Source organism: Crinia signifera, chromosome 6 (genome assembly GCF_055691185.1).
Source record: "Crinia signifera chromosome 6, ASM5569118v1, whole genome shotgun sequence".
Classification (NCBI taxonomy): domain Eukaryota; kingdom Metazoa; phylum Chordata; class Amphibia; order Anura; family Myobatrachidae; genus Crinia; species Crinia signifera.
The window spans coordinates 241,096,427-241,118,905 of NC_139222.1; the positions used below are offsets into that span (position 1 = coordinate 241,096,427).

A 22,479-nucleotide genomic window follows, 5' to 3' on the forward strand; every position below is an offset into this window, starting at 1 on the left:
AATTTTCCAGAAACATATTCTTTATTTATTATCAGTTATTTATATATCGCTTTCATATTCCATAGCGCTGTACTTGGCCATTCACATCAGTCCCTGCCCCAGTGGAGCTTACAATCTATATTCCCTACCACATGTACACGCGCACACATTCACGCTAGGGTTTATTTTTGGCGGGAGCCAATTAACCTACTGCTATAGTTTTGGATTGTGGGAGGAAACTGGAGTACCCTAAAGAAACCCACGCAATAATAGGTCGACATGATATTAGGTCGTCATGGGCTAGGTCGACAGTCAAAAGGTCACTCTTTTTTGAGCCGACATGTGCCGATAGGCGGTATTTCATGCCCTACCATCCACTAGGGCGTGGTGGGAGAATAAAATAGTGTGCCGAGCGTATTGAGGCACCGTGCCCGAAGGGGATGCGTTGCACTTCATACTGTGTCCAGGTCGACTGTGTCGACCCATGTCGACTTAGTGGTGTCTACCCAATGCTTGTCGACCTAGCTATGGTCGACTAGATGATCCTAACCCCCAATTGGAAGGTAAAAAAAACCTGTAGAGAGGTGAAGGTAATACTCTGTGGGTCGGCTTTACCTGGACTTATTCAAATAATCTTTTTTCAGATAATACATTTGAGTAATGCAAAGTAGTCCCTATTGTTCTGAGAAATCCCCGTGCCCTGGCTACAGTATCCTAACAAGCAGAGCTCTTGTGAAATACTGTTTCTCTTTCAATGGTCCTGGTGACACAGCTCCACATTGGGATGTAGGCGGGTCTGTAGGAGCCAGGCACCTATCCTAAAGCTTTTGGAGGGTAGGCTCCTCCCTTCTGCATCCCAGACTCCTATATTCGTGTTAGGTGCCCACTGGAGTGGGTGCTATTCTAAAGGGCTGCCGGAACAGCCGAAGGATTAGAGTTAGTTAGTTTTTTATTTTATTAACTTTTACACTAGCTAGGTAGGCACAGTGTGAGGATTCTCACTGAATCCTCACACTGACAGCGCAGCAGGAGCTGACAGAAGCGCGTCCTGTCAGCTCACTGTGCACAGGGGAGACGCTGTCCGGTCTCCCTGTGCAGCGCTTACAGCTTCTATTAAGAAGCTGCCTGGGCTCCGGAGCGCTCTGAAACCGGCTTCACGCTAGGTGGGGATCATGGGGGGACAGGCGCTCCGTGATGGCGGCGGCCATTTTCTGCGGAGCTTACACACTGAGCTCCTATATGAGAGGACAGCGGTGTGTTACAGGCATCTTCCAAGTGGTCCCCAGCAGAGGGGGAGACACTGGAACTTGGAGATCCTGCAATGGGAGCGGCTGTCTGGGGGTGGTTGGCGCCAAAAGCCACGGACCCCGCAGCAGCATGGACTTGGTCTCTTCCCTCACTCTGTTTTGGCACCATTCGGAACGCTTGCAGCGGAGCTGAGCTGGCTGACAGATCCTGGCAGAGTGATTGGATTTCCTGGGCATCGTTTCCCCACTTCTGAAGGCTTCAGACAGATAAGTGACTGAGTACTTTGGCTCTGTATAAAACGCCTGTACAGTGTGCGCTGTGACTGTGTTATTTGTAGAACATCATGTCTGAGCAACAGTCTGTGGCTTTGGGGGAGGGAGCCCTTAATGCATTGAGCGCTTGCAGTGTTTGTACACTGAATTTTGTCCCTGAGCAGATGGCCAAGGGGGGCTTGTGTATTACTTGCGCTGCTGTGAGACCCATGGGGAGTGAACCCCAGAGGGTAGAGCAATCGGAACCTGCGTGGGCCAGTGCCCTGGGCAGGTCTGTTAATGCCTTAGTGCAATTGCTGGACAGACAGTCATGTGTGGGTAGCTTCCCCGAGACCTATATCATCATCTCAGCAGTCGTCTGGCTCCTTGCCTCTGACCCAGGCAGATCCTGGCTTCTTACAGGTCATGCAGGATACTGCTAGAGGGATCAGCAGGTTTAATGATTTGTTAGACAGATTTGATGGTGATACTGTGGAGACCCCTAAAAGGTCTTATTCAGTGCCATTGCTTGTTGCTGATGAGGAGGGAGAGTAAACAGACATCCCCTGGGATCAGGGTGATGATTCTGAAGAGTCCTCAGCCTCAAGGGTGGAGGACTTGATTACTGCTGTTAAACAGGCTTTGAATTTGTCTGAGGAGGATAAAACTCCTGCAAAGAGTGTTTTTAAACGGCAGCGTAAGGAGACTGTTACCTTCCCTGCGGATGAAGGTTTACAGGATCTATTGGAAGGGGCTTGGAAAACGGTTGATAAAAGGCTGCAGATGCCTAAGAGATTCTTAAGTCTATACCCCATGCCTGAGGCTCATGCAGACCTCTGGGAAAAAGTTCTGGTGGTGGATGCTTCTGTGGCTCGGCTTTCTAAAGCCACGGTGCTACCTGTCCAGGGGGGGGGGGGGGGGCAGCATTTAAGGACCCCGTAGACAAAAAGCTGGAAGGTAACCTCAAGGCAATATTTGAGGGGGTAGGCTTCACTGTATGCCAGCTTATAGCATCAGCCTGGGTCTCTAAGGCCATGATTGTGTGGGCCAATGACCTGTGTACAATTTTACATGCTGATCCATGTGTGTTGCTGCTTGCTGAGAAGCTTAAAGCAGCTGCGGAGTATGTGCTTGAGGCGGAGGAGGAAGCTCTCAAAATGGCTTCCAGAGTTTCGACAGTGTCTGTCAATGCCAGGAGAGTGCTTTGGCTTAAAGCCTGGGAAGCGGATAATGAATCTAAAAAGGCCTTAGAGGCTTTAGCTTTTAAAGGAAAGCTGTTGTTTGGTTCAGAGCTGGAAGAGATTATTAAGCAGGCCACGGGAGGCAAAAGTACCTTCTTGCCGGCTCCTGCAGCAAAACAGGCCTCAAGGTTTTCTGCTTTTAGGCCGTCCTTTCGGCCCTCCCCTAGAGGGGGTGCGTCCTTTCGTGGACAGTCCTTTAGGGGAAGATTTCAGTCCTCCAGGGGCAAGGCCCCTATGTCAAAGTTTGGTTCCTTTAATAAGAAACCAAGCACCAAAGGTGAGGACAAGCCCTCAGCATGGCTACCCGGGAATTATCCCGGCGGTGGTCAGAGTGGGGGGGGCGTCTGAGATGGTTCAGGGACGCTTGGGCATTGTTGGGCCGGAATCCTTGGGTGTTGGACATTATATTCCAGGGTTACAGAATTCCCTTCAAAGGTCTTCCTCCGAGAAGATATATTCCTACACCACTACCAAAGGTGTCTCGGCTCCGGGCTGCTCTTTTGGGGGCGGCTCAATCTCTCTTTGAGAAGGGTGTGGTGATCCCGGTCCCTCGAGCGGAGTGGAAATAAAGGCTTTTTTTCCACACTGTTTTTGGTGCCCAAGCCAGAATCTCCATCTGTGAGTAGATTGGATGGAATCTCCATGGTCTGTGCTGCTAAGCTTGGACCAGAGAGAATTTTTGGCGTCCATGGATGTTCAGGACGCATATCTCCACGTCCCTATCCATCCGGAGCATCAGGCTCTCTTGAGGTTTGCGATAGGAGACCTGCATTTGCAATTTCAGAAAATTATGTCTGTAATGGCGGCTGCTCTCCGCCTGAAAGGGATCACGGTGATTCAGTATGTAGACGACCTGCTGTTCAAAGCAGAGTCGGCGGAGAAGTTGCAGAGTCACTTGGCAGAGGCCAAGTTTTTTGCAGACTCACGGATGGCTTTTAAACTTACAAAAGTCTCAGCTTGTGCCGTCACAGAGAATCCAGTTCCTGGGGGTTGTCCTGGATACCCATCTACATCGGGTATTTCTGCCTGAAACAAAGGCCAGGGACATAGCCACCTTGGTGCGGGAGATCCTGGGGCCTCAGAGTCCATCGGTTTGGAGGGGTCTCAAACTGTTGGGGAAAATGGTGGTGACTTTCGAGACGCTACAGTTTGCCAGGTTCCACTCTGGAGTGTTTCAGTGGGACATTCTGACGTCTTGGTCAGGAAATACTCACACCATGAAGTCAGAGCACATAGTGTTAGTGACTACCGACGCCAGTCTCAGGGGCTGGGGGCGGTGGTTTTGGATCTACGCCTTCAGGGCTTATGGACCTCGGAGGAGTCTGCCTTGCCGATCAACATCCTGGAAGTGCAGGCTGTGTGGAAAGTGATATCTCTGGCAGGAGAAAGATTGCAGGGCCTTCCTTTGAGGATTCAGACCGACAACGCCACGGCTGTGGCATACCTGAATCACCAGAGAGGCACACGCAGCAAGCTGGCCATGTGGGAGGTTTCCCGGATTTTCTTTGAGTGAATGTTCCAGTGTTGTCAGCGATATTCACCCCAGGGGTGGAGAATATCGAGGCCGATTTCCTGAGCAGGGAGGAGCTGCTGGAAGGGGAATGGAGCCTGAACCCACAGGTATTTCTTCAGCTTACATTGAAGTAGGGAACTCCGGATGTGGACCTGATGGCATCAAGGGTCAATCATCAGGTGCCCAGTTTCTATGCCAGGACGAGAGATCCATGAGCCGAAGCAGTGGATGCAATGACTATCCCCTGGGAGGGGAATCTGCTTTATGTCTTCCCGCCGTTTCCAATGCTGGCGAGGGTATTGGAAAGAGTCCAGTTTCAAGGAATTCCGGTGATTCTAGTGGCCCCAGATTGGCCAAGGAGGTCCTGGTACTTGAGGCTTTAGAGATTGTCTGTGGACTCGTCGCGTCTACCTCTGAGGTCAGACCTGTTAAGCCAAGGGCCGTTCTTACACCTGGATTCAGCTCTGCTAAATTTGACGGCTTGGCTATTGATACCACCATCTTGAAGAATAAGGGGTTCTCGGAGGCTGTGGTTAACACCATGGTTAAAGCTAGGAAGTCAGTGTCTTCGGCTAACTATTATAGGGTCTGGAAGACCTATATTAGGTGGTGTGAAAGGCAGAAGTCGCACACATTGCAATTTCGACTTTCTAAATTGCTGGAGTTTTTGCAGGATGGCTTCTAGTCTGGGTTAAGTCTTCAGTCACTCAAGGTACAGATATCGGCCTTGTCGATTTATTTTCAGAAAAGGATAGCATTGCTACCGGAGGTGCAAGCTTTCCTGCAAGGGGTTTCACGATTGAAACCCCCCTACAAGCAACCAGTGGCTCCATGGGATTTATCGCTGGTACTGGAGTGTCTTCAAAAGGCACCTTTTGAGCCGCTGAGGTCGGCTGACCTTAAGTTCCTTACATAGAAGCTTGTATTTTTGTTGGCTGTTGCGTCAGCAAAGAGAGTATCAGAGTTGGGAGCGTGGTCATGCAAGTCTCCTTTTCTTATTTTTCATGATGACAGGGCTGTTCTTCGAACAGTACCCCAATTTTTGCCAAAAGTAGTCTCTGCTTTTCATCTAAATCAGGAGATAGTTCTGCCTGTGTTTCAACCCCCAGAGGGTTCAAGAAAAAGTGACAAATTGAGGAATTTGGATGTTGTGCGCGCCTTGCGCATTTATGTGGACACGGTGAAGGGTGTCAGGAAGACTGACACTTTGCTAGTGTTGTATGATGTGCACAAGATTGGTTGGCCTGCCTCTAAGCAGACCATTGCTAGGTGGTTGCGTTCTGTTATTGCCTTTGCATATACTAAGGTTGGTAGGCCTGTGCCGGCCAGGATTAATGCGCATACCACCAGGTCGGTCGCCACCTCTTGGGCGGTTCGACATGGGGCCACAGCTGAGCAGGTTTGCAGGGCTGCCACTTGGTCATCTGTTCACACTTTTGCCAAATTCTATAGGTTGCATGAGTTCGCGTCGGAGGACGCATCATTCGGGCGAGCAGTGATGAGAGCTGCAGACCTGAGCGTACCCACCCAAAGGACCGGCTCTGGAACGTCCCAATGTGGAGCTGTGTCACCAGGACCATTGAAAGAGAAAAAGGGATTTTTGTAAGAACTTACCGTTCGATTCCCTTTCTCTGATATGGTCCTGGTGACACAGCGATCCCTCCCTTGCGCTCAGTAAGTATGCCAGTGTTCATGATGTTTCATGTTATATATGGTTGAAAAGTTATTTTTAAAATTGTGCATATAATATGTGCAGGCGTTTGTACTGAGTTAATGTATTCCAGTGGCTTTGAAAGATTGAACTGAGGAGTCTGGGATGCAGAAGGGAGGAGCCTACCCTCCAAAAGCTTTAGGATAGGTGCCTGGCTCCTACGGACCCTCCTACATTCCAATGTGGAGCTGTGTCACCAGGACCATATCAGAGAAAGGGATTCGAACGGTAAGTCCTTACAAAAATCCCTTTATTAGATATGATGGGGAGAGAGCATTGCGGTCATTGTACTTTGCTAGTCACTGTGGAACCCTTGTAGCGCCATATAAATAAATAAAATGATCAATAATTTATCAATACACTTCTTTATAAAATTACAATAAACTTAAGCGAGACAAATAAAGATACCGGGGGGAAGATACTTCAAGTACCGGAGAGGATACCTTTAGCACCCAATCCACTTTGAGGTAGCATTTACAGTGTAAAGTACATTCCATCAGATGATAGGTAGAACTTGGTTGGTTGCTATTTGCAGCTTCTTCACTTGAACACTTCTCCAATCTTTACACTGTTTAATACATCTAACCCAGGTTGTCTCATTAGTGTAGTGTTATAGTGCACATGGTCAACATTGACCATTCATCAAGAATCGCATGACTGAGTAGGGACCTGATGACATCACTGAACGATTTTGTTATTGATATAATTTACCGTGTATGCCCGATTATCATTTGCCCGGGAGAGCTTCCAATAACGGTGACCATATCGGCGGTGCCACGAATCCCTAAATGTGTATGCATCTTTATATGTTCAGATCTAATCCATTAGCATTATTATTTAGGACCTTTTTTGATAAATGGTGTAAATTAATTATTAAAACCTATTTTTTTAATGCACAAATTAGAGCACTTTGCGGTGCCAAAAATAAGATCATTTACATCAATTTGACTTGAATGAAAATAAGGAAGTTGTGATCAGCACCATTAGCTGAATGTTCCCTTTCCTAGCCTTCATGATTAACATCTATTATAAGATCTAGTATAAGCATTAATAAAAGTGAAATGTTCCTCTGATCGGCTTGCACAGGAAGTGGCCCATGGAACGGTTTCTACAGTACGCTCATAATGCAGAGGACGGTCTTTGTATTTAGCTCCCATCTCGAGACATGAAGTGATGCCTATTAAAAGCTCAGAGCTGTGGGAGGCTCGGCTTCCTGCCAGAAACCCTCTGCCCTCCCACACACACGTCATTGGCTGCAGAATAATCACTTTCTTATGAGCCCTTGGTTGAGTTGCAGAGACAAGTCTCGTACTAATTGCAGAGCGATGTGAGTGGAACGTTGGATGTGGCTTTTATGACCGCTCCGTGCTCTCAGCGGCTTGCGTTTATTTTACCTAAGAGCACACCTAGCAAGTTACAGGACGCCCAGTGTAGCCGCAGCCAGAGAATTACTCCTCTCATGTGCTTTATGTCATGGAGAATAACTGGCACAGACCATAACGCTCCCAGCAGATCAAAGTTTGGCAACCTGTAGATACTGTATACAAATTGTGTAGCACAACTCCATGGCATTCAATGTCCTTCATTTGTTTTAAAATCTCTGCTGTGTTATCACAAATGGAAAGGTTGTGTTCCGTGGGTTAAATGTACTTGATAAACCTCATGAAATGCATCTTTGCAAACATTATAATACAGACACATAAAAAGAAAGCTTTTTGTGTATATACTATATACAGTATGCAGTTCGGGCATTGTTTCTGTAACCTATTTGTTCTAGACTGAAATTAGGGCCTGATTCAGAGATGTTTGCTAGACTGGGTATATTTGCAACCTATCAAGCAGGTACCCCCCCCCCCCCTTCCTCCTCCCGCATGCGAGCGGTTGCGTTCACATACACATCTGCTCGCATGCAGCCGAACGGGAGAGCAATTATTCGATTGACACACCTATGTTTGCAGGGGTCCACCCAGTGTTTTTATGGGCACGTTTAGTGGGCACGCCCCTGAATCGCTGGGTGATCTTCTGTGTACCCCCCCTGCCCTCCCATCCTGGAGCGACTGGGAATTGCATATGTGCAAACCCCCAAAATCGTCTGGGAGAACTAATTCGGTCCACTCCGAGTGGATCTGATACACCCATCCCCCAGACCCTCCCACCCCCTCGTCCTCAATGTGTTTTTTTGAGAATCATAATAATAATACAGCTACTGACAACATCTCCTGCTCATTATCAGGGGATAACTCTCCTGGCTGCCATCACCGGGTCGGTCTCTTCTTGTGGAACAGACATGTATAGTGGGAGCAGGGGCGACAGGACCATAGACAAGTATCTGCAGGTCCAGCTATAGCCAGAGTGCCCACAAGCCAACCAGGGACTCAAAGCCTGCGAGGCTATTGCTACGCCACTGATTCAGCTTTGATAAATCAGTGTGTACTAGTTAGTATTTCACGTGTAGGGAATCTATGCTGCAGACATTTCTTTTCTCTTTCTTTTCTCTTCTTTCTTCACATGTGTATAGTTATTCAGGCACATATTGAATTCTCCTGTTTTTTTTCTTTTCTTTTGTAGGTACCAAAAAATTGTGACCAGCCATGTCCCGCTGACAATGCACAACACCAGTATGAAAATGCAGGCAACAAAAAGCAGATCTCTTATAGGACGGAAATAGTTGGGGGTGTTCCAATTATAACACCAACACAGGTGAGAGCGCTATGTGTTGTTCACCAGGGTGTATTGCTGCAGGGTCTCCGGTATGACGGTGGTGCATCTGCCTCTGTCTCATAGTGGTGGCATCCATGCGATGGGCTGAACCAATGTTCACACTGTTTCTGCATTATGAAGCAGTGGCATATAGAGGACCTCAGTGATGTCCCTTCTTCCCTGTGATCCGATGGGCTAGATATTGTTTCAGCTCTCAAAACATCTATGCAGTGTCTAGCAACAGATCTAGAGTTTAATCTTTTCAGTTCTGTCCCATGCGTAGGCCATCACCATGAAGTCTCAGTTGGTTCCCATGGTGTTCATTATGGTTTAGCACTTCCTGCATAAAAGTAGCAGTTCTAGCACACATTTGGTAATGCCGCAGGGAGCCTCATGCCTGCTGCTGCAATACTGATCAGAAATACATCCACGGGGACAGTGTAACAATATGATTTTAGAAAGGGGTATACTAGATATGTCTCCTAGTCTATTTCTGTTGTTAAATTCTATGTTTCTGTGTTCATTCTGGATGTGTATATGTGGAATGCTGCTGAGCCCGCAATAGGTCGTCTGCAGCAGCTATTGACTAGTAAAGTCTTACCGATCAGTCAGCAAGGTCGACCCGTTGGGGTATGGGTCATACGGTCTACTTAATGAAGGACGACATGGCTTTAGTCGACACCTGAAATAGTTCGACATGGCTAAGGCCGGTAGTGCACAATGGGAAGGTTGAAAGTCAAAAGTCAATCCCCCCCCGAATGTCTACATAGACACGTCTAATTGTATAGTGTTCCCCCGCAGGGCTCGCTGTGCTCGGCACACTATTGTATTCTCCTGCCATGCGGTATGGATGCTAGGGTATGAAATACCACCTGTCCACCTTTTGACTGTCGACCTTCTGACCCTGATGACCTTAGCCATGTTGCTCTAAGCCCAGTCGACCTTCATTGAGTCGACCTTGTGACAATATCCAATGTCTCCCCAACCTTAAGGTGCCCATACACTAGTAAGATTTATCTTCAGATCTGGCTGGTTGGGACAAAAACATGGTTATGGATGAGTGACAGTTTTCCAGCATTTCCAAGCAAATGGTCAACTGTCATTTGCTCTCATCCATAACCAGGACTTTGTTCCAACCAGCCAGATCTGAAGATAAATCTGCGTGTGTATGGCCACCTTAAGAGTTGGCACTATATGTTTTTCTTCAAATTGTTCTACAGTTCCCTTTTTTTTTTACCTAAAACAGTGATGGCTAACCTTGACACTCCAGCTGTTGTTGAACTACATATCCCAGCATGCTATGCTACAGTATTGCTATTTGGCTATGCTAAAAATGATGTAGGGCATGCTGGGATGTGTAGTTCAACAACAGCTGGAGTGTCAAGGTTAGCCATCACTGACCTAGAAAATCCTACAATAAATGGCGAAAGCCACGGTTCCTGACTAGCAGTGACATGGTTGTAACCTTACTCTTGTACATATATTAGTAATATGAATGTATCTGTTTGACCCTACCTCATACGCCATTATTTTGCACTATACAGCAAGAACTCAGCGAATGTGCCACCACTGGGGACCGAGGGAATCTAAAACGTACCCAAAGCCAGCTCCCATCCCCTCCCATACGGATCTCTGAAGGCAGCGTTATAAAAGCTGGCTACTGCGTCAAGCAAGGAGCTGTGGTAAGATACAAATGTACTGAGACTCCTCTTGTAGGACATAGGTGGGATGAAAGTCCTTGCACAGATCATGTTGTTAGTAGCTAGCTTCAGTTCTGTGGACTGTGTAGGTTGAAAGTCATCTTGAGAAAATGTGGCTGCTAACAGGACAATTTATTTAGTTGCTGAAGTCCTGATATGTTTGTATAGAGTGATTAAATCATTTTTATTAATAAACACCACTGACAGAACTTATAATGGTTCTTATAACCCTTTCTAGTTATACTTACAGGAAAGCGCTTTTGTGAAGTTTCACTACAAAGACAATCTGTCACAATATGGTCAATTTAGCATTTTGGTATATACTCACCTTGTTGACTGCTGCTACATGACCTGAACCAATGTTTGACATTTCAGCCCATTCTATTCACTTGGAAGCATTCTCTGTGACAACCACCCTACCAGTCCAACCCTTTGCATGCCAACGATGCTGTGAGTGATCCTCCAAATATCTGCAAAAAATGCCAGCATCGCTGTGAGCGGTGGCATTTTTAACAGCTATTTCGAGGATCTCTCTCTGCAACATTGGCAATCAAAGGGTTAATAAGGTTATTTTCACACTTATTTTGACAAAGTCCCTTGGCGCTCATAGGATTAAACCAATGATGTATTACTTCAGTGGTTCCCAACCCTGGTCCTCAAGTACCCCCAACAGTGCACTTTTTCCAGGTCACCACACAAAATCAGTGAAATAATTCGCTCCATCTGTGGATCTTTTAAAATGTGCCTAAATAAGCCTATTACAGGACCGCAAACACATGTCCTAATTGTAAACATGAATTCTATAGATTGCCAGCTTGCAAGCAGGGCCCTCCAACCTATGTCTGTTATCACTGTTGATTACAATTGTATATATGCTGCACTATATAAGAAACTGTACATAAACAGGATCACAAATCTGCACACAGTAACCAGACCTTTTCTGTTGCTTACTTTTCTTTCTCGTTGTGTAGATGAAGAACTGGAAAAGAAGATTTTTTCTCCTAGATGATAACACGATAGGATACTTTAAGTCTGAATTGGTAGGGGATGTCTTATACTATATTCTTTGGTTTACACACATGCAAGTATTTGAAAAATGTTTGATCATTGTGCAAATCGGTCTGTTCTATGCTTTTTCCTGTTTGTCACAGGACAGGGATCCACTCCGAGTGATACAGCTGAGAGAGGTGCTGAAGGTACAGGAGTGCAAGCAGAGGTGAGATCATAGGCCACACACTTCTTTATTTCTAGAGCTGGGTACACACACAAACCTTTATCTGTATGGGAGAAAACTAGGTTTTGAATCAGCCCCTTACAGTGTTCAAGCCAGTCTAAAATAATGATGAACAGAGCAGTCTAATCAGACAGCCATTGTTTAGCACCATACTAACAAAGCCTCTCTCTCTGTTTCCCTGGAGTATGTTATTGTTTTCTGTTACCGTGTGTTCTCATTTGTATACAAATGAAGAATTTACACGCGCATTCGCTAAGATCTTTTACACATGGATGTATAGACGTGCCAGTTACTAGCCATTAGTTATAATTGTACTTGCTGTTTTAAAAGTCTCAATGCCACCTAGTGAACTATGGGCCTGATTCATATTTGTACGCAAGCCCGAAGGATTCTGTACAAATATGATGTTTGGGGTCTCGTTATTTCCCTGTCTGCCCCCTGTCACTGGGACAGAGCAGCGTCGGAACCCGGGACCCCAGCTGCAAAACGGGGACTGGTCATGTCTGTGTTGAACGTGTGAGGGGTCTTCAGACATCCTGGACCTGGGTGTACAGAGCAGACAGCCAACCTCCAGTAAGCTTCATCTAAAGGCCCGTACACACTGGGCGACTTTGAGCTGAAAGTCGCTCAAAACAGCAGGTTTGAGCGGCTTTCAGCTCAAAGCCGCCCAGTGTGTATGCCCGAGCGATGAGCGCTGCTGCGTGCTCCCGCAACATCGCCGGGAAAGCCGTTCATCTGCTGGTTATACCAGCATAAGAACGGCTTTGCATAGCGCTGCGCTATGCAACGCCGCCCCCCCTCCGTCGGCGCCGGGCAGGGGGAAAGCCGCTCAGTCTGTATGCACTGAGCTGCGTTCCCCGCGCATCATCGCTGTCCATACATGCTGGGCATAGTCGCCCAGTGTGTATGGACCTTTACGCAGGCTGGCAAGTGCCTAAAACCATTGTGAAACATGACTGGTGGTCATAACTTCAGATGCAGCACTGTGGTCTGGCTAATGGAAACAGGAGGCATGTATCTCCTATAGCACGGAATTGCACAGCCGCTTCCATGCCACTCTGCAATTCCTCACAAACCTGACTCAGGCCCTGTGTTCTTAACAATTGTGAACGCGTTACAGATATGTCCTGCTATGTCGTTGCTGCGTAAATCAGTGTTCTGTATCTGGACCGCGATGTGAATGAGTTACGGTATGCCACTTTGTACACATCACTAGAGTATGCAACCGCTATGCTGCGTGTTGTGTGCATCACAGCAAGCACATATTAGGACACAACTGTATAAAGAACATGACGCTAGGTAAATGCTGTGCACAAGAGTTAGTTCTATGGAAAATATTTAGCAGAGTAACCACCACCCCTGTTCTATGTAATAGGCTGAATTTTTATGGTGATGTCTAACCCTTGGGCTGGGGGTGTTAGTGGTATTATCAGTAGAGGTGCTAAACCCATTTAAAGATGCTGAGCTTTGCTGGGTAGGATTTATTATTATTATTATTATATTTATTTGTAACCTTTTTGTTTTTCAAAATAGTATTTTTTTTTTTTTTTTTTTTTAATTCTTTTGCACTTAGCACTTAGCGTTCACAATGTCACTCCTCCTTTATTTAAAAACTTTGTGATGAAATGCTTGGAATAACTTGTTCTGTGTTTCTCTCCCTGCAGTGACATAATGATGAGGGATAATTTGTTTGAAATTGTAACAACTTCTCGAACATTTTTTGTACAGGTACATAACTGTCTTTGTGTTTTTTATGAGATACGTGTTAAGGGACGTACACACGGAGCAATTCTGTGCTATTTTGATTGCTTAGAAAATAAGCACAGATCTCTCCGTGTGTATAGGTGCCCATACATGCACCGATCCCGGCGGTGCAATCTGTGTTTTGTGGTGCACGCTCCCGCGGCACCTCGTTGCACAGTACAAAAAGTATGTGCCGCACATACTTTTTGTACTTGCTTTTTATCGCATCGCATGCACAAGGTATGCGATGCAATGCTATTTTAGCCCAGAACGCACGCCGGGATCAGTGCGTGTATGGGCACCTTATGCCCTGAGTGATTAATTATCTCCTGCTAACTAAGTCAGTGCATGCAGTCAAAATCTAGTCAAATTACTTAGCAAGTGACTGCAAATCTCTCATTCTGAACCACTACCCGGCCTTTTTTTGCTTAAGCAAAATTACTTAGCACACAATCTTTGCATGTGTATGTGCTCCCCATGGGAGATCTGGACATCAGGAAATCGCCTACCCTAAATAGCTTAGCAAAATAGTTAACACGCAGGCAGAGGTCATAAAGAACAGCATTCGCACAAATGGCTTTAGTACTGTTGGTAACATTTTAGGACCAGGCAAACACTTGCACTAACAAAATTACATTTTCTCAATCATGGCACAAATACGATACATATGCTGCAAGGTGCATACACTCCGCATGCACGTTTATCACTGTAGTTTCCAGGGCTGGCAGCCCGGTTTCCATTTGCTGGGAACCCAATGATTAGGTGCACCTGATGGCCTCGCTTGCCCCTACCAAAGTGGCTACATCTCTACCCAGGGACACAGGATCTAATTCCAGAAGTGGCAGGCTTTAGGCGCATACACCAAGCTTAGGCCCATTCACAGTGTATTGTGGGGCTTCCAGGCAACAGAAGAGCAGAGCCTTGTCTCTGGACGGACTGTGTGGTTGGCCAATCAGTGTGCTCCCCTGGTAATTGCTTGGCATGGGATAGACAATTTTTTTCCCCAGCTACCAGGTGATGGACGCCATTACCATCAGGTCCACTGTATACTGCAATCACCCAGTGGTTGATGGATAACCTAGCGATCAATCATGTGCCCCCCTGCCAAGCCGTGTATCAGGTCAATAAGCGCATATGCCTGGTGGTTTCCAGGAAACAGGAGGGTCAGTCTGGTTTCTCTGGCTACAAGACTGTCCTGTGACGACGACATTGCCGGACAGACTCATGGTTAAGCTGTTCGTTGTTAAACAACAAAGTGCTGAGCATGTGTTAGGATCTCAGCTGTTAATGTACCAGCCATTCCCTAAATCCATGTAATATCGTGAGTAGTGTAGTATTGAAATTATAAGCAGTTTTGTGACTGTCATCTCTGGCCAATTTCTTTATACTGTACCTGAATGATCCCTCTGCCTGGCCACAAGTAGCGAGTATAAAATGGTTGCTGTTTGGATCCTTTACGTTCAATGTCGGCTGTAACAAATGTGTATATTTTGGATGCTTAGAGCCAGACATTGTAGCATATATGGCTGCTTTTCTTCAAAAGAACACATCTTTGGGGAGGTTACTTCAGTAGTTGTTAGAAGCTCTTACGTGTGCCAAAGGAAAATATCCTTTTACCAAAACTTGTCCAGTTCCGATCAAAGGCAACCCCTGTTTAATCATGCCTTATTTGACCACAGTATTGTGTCAACAGTGACACTAATAGATTGCTGGAAATGCACATTGGTTTAGAAACTGTAGCCGGTAATGAAAATCTTATGGCAGCAGTAACGCAATTGCTAACAGCTGCAGCATAATCCGCTTCAGTAGAGAATATTTGACACGTTTTGGTTTGATGCGGTCAAAACTGAGAGGTAGATGTATCAGTGCTTTTATCGTTCCTTAATTGACATTGGTGAAGTGGGTCCCATTGGCAGCATGTATTACAGGTTAAGTATCCCTTATCCAAATATCAGTTATCCAAATTATTCCGAAAACCATACATTACAGAAAGTGGAAAAAAAAAAATTCTTGCTAAAAAACCTACTGGGGAGAACTGTAACTGGCACTACTGGGGAGAACTTATGTAATGGCACTACTGGGGACATGATAGGTAGCTGGCGCTACTGGGGACATGATAGGTAGCTGGCGCTACTGGGGACATGATAGGTAGCTGGCGCTACTGGGGACATGATATGTAGCTGGCACTACTGGGGACATGATAGGTAGCTGGCACTACTGGGGACATGATATGTAACTGGCACTACTGGGGACATGATATGTAGCTGGCGCTACTGGGGACATGATAGGTAACTGGCGCTACTGGGGACATGATAGGTAACTGGCACTACTTAGTCCATTTACATTGTTGCCGCAATGCTTATGCATGGGCACACACATCACCGTTGCATTCGCTCGCACCTGCGGGTTTCAAATGCATCATGTATGGAACACTACCACTACCAGTTGTTTTCATGGGTCATATGATGCAATGCACACAGTCGTTATTGCTTTGCACAAAAAGGGCTTTACAGGAAAACAATATAAATGGACACATCTGTATGCTTAAATACAGTATTACGTTTAAGTACCTTTTTGTTGCACTTAAAGGCAGAGTAAAAGTTGTATTCAAGAAAATGTAATGGCTGAAATCTAAACTTTTCCCCCCCTACTATTCTTTTTCCCCTGTGACAGGCTGACAGTCCTGAAGACATGCATAGCTGGATCCGAGCCATTTCTGGTGCAATCGTGGCACAGCGTGGGCCAGCCAGATCTGCGGCATCTGTAGGTGTTCCACAAATATAATATTGGGACAAAGACATGTGTAGTTGACACTGTAGCAGGGCAAAGCCACATTGCAAAAGTATAGCTTATCAACACAACATTTATGAAAAGAGGAAATATGTGGGCCATATGGTGGAGTTTGGTTTCCTGGATGATTTACTGCATTTATAATGACTAGAGCACACATTTCTGTTCCTTTAGCACACAATTATATTTTACCAATGAATATTAAAGCAGCATTTTACAATATGGAAATTTCTCAACCCCCTGAGACAATTCCATGGTGTTGACAGAAAAAAGAAGGGTTGGGGATTCGCACTGAGTGGTGGGGGAATTTAATTTATTCCAAATTGAAGTTCATTCGGGGTCATAATTGAGCTCATTTGAGAATCTCTCACTAATTGGTCACTTTACTCAGTCGGGTCAAATACCTTTATTACAATCACATAGTGACCTTCCCAAGCAGGATCGGAAGTATGTGTGTACTGCGCCCAGTAGCTATCACTTTGTGGTTGACTTGGTGTAAAATCATAAGCACTCGCAATGCTGTTACTGAGATTGATGCGCTTGTCTCTGCATTCAGAGAGCTGTAATTCAGTACATGGAGCCTATATATTGAAGACATGAAACACACATTAGGGCCATAGTGTGTTAATCTCTATTGGATGAACTTGTGTAAACCCAAGTGGTTAATGACAACACAGTAGGCAGGTATGGGATTCGGTGATTTTCCTGGCCAGCGGGATGCCTTAAGTCAAAACACAGGTGGCGGCATCCCAACTAAAGGCGGGAATGCTGACACTGATGAGTTTTCCGACATCGGAGTCACAACTGCCAGCATCCTAAACACAAGTATGCGGGGCAGGTTAGCATTTGGCCGGGGGTCAGAGTTTAGGTAAAGGCACTAGTGGAGGATTTACAGATACAGTCATTGGGTCACCAGCATGGTGGTCGACATGCATTTAGGTGGACATGGTTTAGGTCAACAGTCAAAAGGTCAACATGGGGTTTTTCCACATTGTTTTAAGCCAACAGGTGATATTTCTTGCCCTACCATCCACTAGTGCAGGGCTGGGCAACACCGGCCCTCCAGATGTTAATGAACTACACATCCCAGGATGCTTTGCATTAGTTTTGCTATGTGGCCATGCTGAAACGGATGTAAGGCATGCTGGGATGTGTAGTTCATCAACATCTGGAGGGCCGGTGTTGCACAGCCCTGCACTAGGGCGTGGTGGCAGAATAAAATAGTGTGCAGAGGCACCGTGCTCGAAGCATGGCGAGCGCAGCGGTGCTACGTTTCAGTGTCCACGTCGCATGTGTCAACATGCGGGACAAAAAAATTGTGAAATACCCCGTGTCTACATTTTGAAAGTCGACCTTCCTGCATGTCGCTGGGAGGAGAGGGGAAGGCTTGGGTTAGACTGCAGGGCGGGGGTATGTTTATGCAGTGGGATAGAAGGGTTAGTGTCAGACTGCATGAAGGATTAGGGAAGGGCAGGGGTAGGGTATGTATACTTATTGTATACTTACCTGATCCCTTTCAGGATTCCCTCTGTCTGGATGTCATCATCGGCATTCTGACAGCTGGCGTCCCCACTGCCGGTCACCTGTATATATTTCTTGGGTACAGTATAAGCAATAACTTTGAGTCTACGCCAAAGATATCTTTGATAATCATTATTTATGTAAATCTATGGTCTCCTCTACTATGCTGACTGTTTCTGCTTTCGGTGTCTACCTCTCTCCTGTTCTTGTGTTCTTCATGTTGTGTGTTTGCTGGTAGACCGTTTAGTTAGTTAGTTTTGTAGACCATTTTATTTGTAGGCATTGACCACTTAAATTCTTAAAGGGGTAAAAAATTTTAACCTGTCAAAATGCTTAGTTGGAATTGTTAGCAACGGTATATTGCCGTGGCTGATTGATCTCCGGGGGTAATTCAATTGACACCGCTAGCTGACATTGGGGGGGTATTCAATGAGTAACGACGGAAATGTCGGCATACACCTATTCGGCTGCATCAACTTTTTGAAAGGTTGAATCTGCATTTTGAAAATGGCTGCTAGATTGTCGATTTATGCAGCAGATTTGACAAAATACACATGGATTGGCAAGACTTTCTCTGATCTCTTTTCCGATTGTTAGAACATTTCATACCATCAGAAAATTGAATCTTGAAGGAAATGTTTCGGAAAATCAGATTGAAATATCCCCCATTATCTGGGATTTTGTTTCACTTCCTGGAGGCTGAAAAAACTGTATCCCTGATAAATGCAGACATCCTGTGTCTCATCACAAATATATGTGTACATTTTTTTGGGTGAAAAAACGGACATTAAAAGAATTGTCCCAAAAACGTAGGGCAAAAAAAGCTTTTTCTAATTAAATTCCCTCCAAAAGATAATAAATTTGCTCCCTTTAATACGCAAGTATTCCCTTTTATATCTCAAAATGAAATTTACTGAGATTCCCTGTCAATGTCCGCTAAACTGAACATGAAAGTAGATACATTCTAACAAGCAGTCCTAAACTGTCCCAAAAACATTACTGCTTTTTATGTAGGGGGTACTTGTGTATTATAGCGGCGCCCCCGATGTTGGTCGTACGATGTTTTTATCGTATCGCATGCCATACAACCGATGGCATGCGATGGGACGCGATTTTACACCAGTATTCGATTAAAAATTGTACAAGCACCCTAATTGGTGATTTTAAGCACCCTAATGGGTGCTTACAATGTAAAATGCACCCCCACGCCACCCCCCACTATAAACGTGAACCCGAAGTGTGGCAAGCGGCGGCGGTACGCGTCCTACGACCTTTTCATACCCCCACTATCCACGTCGGCGTGGAGTTGATTTTATATAGTGTGGCGAGCCACCGAGCCCGAAGCGTGGCGAGCGCACGCGTATACCTGTGAAGTTATGCTCGTCCCCTCGCGGGGCTCGCTACGCTTGCCACACTTTATAAAATCAACTCCACGCCGATGTGGATAGTGGGGGTATGAAAAGGTCGTAGGAAGCGTACCACCGCCCCTCGCGGGCTTGCTGTGCTCGCCACGCTTCGGGTTCACGTTTATAGTGGGGGGTGGCGTGGGGGTGCATTTAACATTGTAAGCACCCATTAGGGTGCATTTAACATTGTAAGCACCTATTAGGGTGCATTTAGCATTGTAAGCACCCATTAGGGTGTTTATACAATTTATAATCGCATCCCATATACAATTTATAATCGCATCCCATCGCATTGTATGCCATATACAATGTCATACAATTTTAAAATTGTATGTCATTGTACAACATCGCGCGATATCGCATCGCATCACATACCATTGTATGCCTTATGGTATACGATGCGATGGCCGCCACTATAATACACAAGCACCATGTAGGGTTTACATGTCACTGATTTTCCATGTACAGTGCTGCAGACATGTCCAAACTATGGCCCTCCAGCTGTTGTGAAACTACAAGTCCCATCGTTGCCTTGCCACAGTTTTGCTATTAGGGAATGCTAAAACGATGGCAAAGCATGCTGGGATGTGTAGTTTCACAACAGCTTGGAAAGTTTGGACATGCCTGGTCTAGGGTGTATAGTAATAAAGCTTTCCTGCATGAATCAGTCAGCATTTAAGCCTACACCTCCTGAAGCAGCTGCTGGTATCTGTAACTGTTTTATGACTCAGCTTTAATTTGTCTTGTTATTAAATGAAAAAGGTAGCAGCCTTCTTCGGCGTATCTCCCAGTCTATGTCTCTCATCTTCTCTTTCTTCTTTCTTATTTTACTATCTTTAAGGTGTTTTTAATTCCCACCCTGCCCTGTCTCCCTGCAGATGCGACAGGTCAGACGCCTTTCAAACCCCTGTATTCCGAGGTACATGGGCAGCAATGCATGCCCAAAATACTGACCAATCGCTGCCACCACCTACCATGTAACCCACTCCACCACTCCATACTGTAACTGCCTTTCACTTATTGGACCTCATCAGTTACCACAGTGTAGTTTGTGTACATCGCTGCACTGCACTGCTGGTTTACTTGCATGCTACATGTTTAGACGGTGACAAAGCATGCCTCATCTCAGGAATATATGGAGACAATAGCTCGTATAAATTTTCTGCTTTGTGTTACTTATAACCTTAACAACCTTCTACTGTTCTGCCTCAACATGTCTTAAGCTAGTAATTAAGGATTGCAGAACAATTCAATGTGTCAATCTGTAAGTGCTCAATCAACTATGTTATGTTTCCATTCAAGTCAGGTGATGCTGAATTCCCTTCATCTTTAGCCCCTTCTTGTAAGGACAGGAGCGAAATCCTCATGCCATAACAGACTGTGCTTCTTGATTTTACAGTTGCTGACTCACTCCCTGGCTGTTTCTGAGGCTGACACTTACTAACCTTCTCTCAATCACTGTTACCGTCTCATCACCTTCTCCTTGTTGTTTTTTAGGAGGCCCCCTCCTCACACTCAGAGCTCAACTCCTCTGTTCGCTCCTTCAGTTTCCCTCACTCGCCCGCCCGACTTCAGTACTCTGACCCCGGGCCTCCGTACCGGGAAGACTCTAGCACCGCTACCAAGAACCAGCCAGGACACGTCAAGATGCCGGCTGTCTCTGCAGGAAACCAGTCTAACAAAGTGACCTCTTCTGTGCCCAGCACCATGCCCGTTGACCTTCTGGAGACGGGGATGGTTGACATAGACGATGCCAGCCTACCTGTCACTGATGTCTGAGGCCAGCTGATAGACTATTGGAAGTGAATCGGGAGGATGTACCGCTTCAGCCCTGATGATGCTCAAAGGTCACCTGATCTTTCATGTACCCTCCAATCATTGGGGAGGAATTGTGATGGTCAACAGATCTGTAGGAGCCTGCTGTTAGATAATACACATTCCCAATACAAAGCTCGTGAACCTTCCTCTGCAGCCAAAGTGAGAAAAGATTGACCCTATGTTTTCCTTAGTAAGCAACTTTGGGACTCGGTCACTAAACGAAAGCATGCCACGTTTGGCATGGGAGTGCCTTTTTTAGTCACAAAGCTCAGCAAACTGTAGCTGTGGCCTAATGAATGCTCTACAGCTGTCATTGTTATCCAAGTGAAAACCAGAATTTGGTGCTTTTAAAGTTGTTTTTTTTATTTTATTTTTTTATTATTATATAATACAGTATTTTCAATTGAAGTCTGATCCTTTGCTGCAAAGCAATAACTTCTCTATGCAAGCAGAGAAAGCCGGACCACGCATGGGTATATGTTCGTGTTGACCTCTTCCCACCATTCCTTGAGCCCCACCCTAATTTGCACATTCAATTTAAGTGCCACTAATAGGGATAATACACTCTGAATAATCCTGGGAATTAATGAGTTTGACTTTTATTTTTCTAATTTTTGAATGACTGATGTCACACATTCATTAGAGACCTTGTTTTGTAGTTGCACTGTTACTCACTGTGCCCGATGTAATGCCCCAGGTGTATATTGCTTGCCCCGTGAAGTTTTTGGAGACTATGCTGTGACTGCACTGTTTCCCTCTGTGTCCCAAGTGCCTGCTGACTCCTCCTGTGCTGTAAGACTGTTGTCTTGTGAACTGCTGATACTAACAAGTCTGCTGTATCCTCGTGCTTCCGTCTGACACTTGTTAAAATGACAGAACCCAAAGCATTTTTTTATTTTTTTTGGTTTTGTATTTTATTTTTTTCTTTGTAGGTGATGGGTTTTCATTTTATAAGAGACTCTTTAATGATGTGCATGAAATGCACCCATCTGAAATTTTAAATATATATATATATATATATATATATATATATATATATATATATATATATAATGTTCTAATCTATCTATATCACTTGAAATAAATTTATCCTTTTTCATGAATGTAGTCTTTTGTCTTTAAAAATGAACAAGGCCAAGCTTAATTCATCCAAAGGTAATGACCCCATAAAGGAAAGTTTATGATGATCTCATTACTCATTTGATTATTATTATCCTTTATTTATATGGCTATACAAGAATCTAACAAAGTACATATAAAATGAGCAAAATACGAAAACAACTTACAGTATGAGTGAATGTAGGACACGTTGTATGGAGAAGAAAAAGCACATGAGGGAAGAGGGTCCAGGGCGTGAGAGCTTATATCATAAAGGGGAGGGGCAAAATGGGTGTGTCAGATGGGCTTGAAGTGAGCACAGGGTTAGGATGAGAGACAGCGGTACTTATGTTATTGGGCACCCACTAAGCTATTTGCTTAGTTTTAAGTGTCCCGTCGCGGGGCTCGCTAAGCTTCGGGCTCGCCACACTATATAAAATCAACTCCATGCCGACATGGATAGTGGGGGGAGGAGAAGACAATTCCAGAGATCGGGAGCAGAAGATGCATAATCTTGGAGGTGGTA

At 45.3% G+C, this 22,479-nt stretch overlaps 1 protein-coding gene across 4 annotated transcripts in view; it reads left to right on the forward strand.

The window, feature by feature from the left end:
- The window catches only part of PLEKHA1 (pleckstrin homology domain containing A1), an 80,591-nt gene extending 58,889 nt beyond the window's left edge, over window positions 1-21,702 (forward strand). For 2 of the 4 annotated variants that reach the window (XM_083149194.1, XM_083149197.1), the window contains 8 exons: window positions 8,512-8,643; window positions 10,188-10,325; window positions 11,315-11,383; window positions 11,495-11,559; window positions 13,242-13,305; window positions 15,994-16,083; window positions 19,879-19,956; window positions 20,535-21,702. In XM_083149194.1, the coding sequence (XP_083005320.1) occupies window positions 8,512-8,643; window positions 10,188-10,325; window positions 11,315-11,383; window positions 11,495-11,559; window positions 13,242-13,305; window positions 15,994-16,083; window positions 19,879-19,956; window positions 20,535-20,816 (918 nt within the window). In that variant the 3' untranslated portion in view covers window positions 20,817-21,702. The remainder of the gene's footprint in view (window positions 1-8,511; window positions 8,644-10,187; window positions 10,326-11,314; window positions 11,384-11,494; window positions 11,560-13,241; window positions 13,306-15,993; window positions 16,084-19,878; window positions 19,957-20,534) is intronic. The other 2 variants (XM_083149196.1, XM_083149195.1) reach the window with 2 other exon arrangements.
- The last annotated feature ends 777 nt before the right edge of the window (window positions 21,703-22,479 follow it).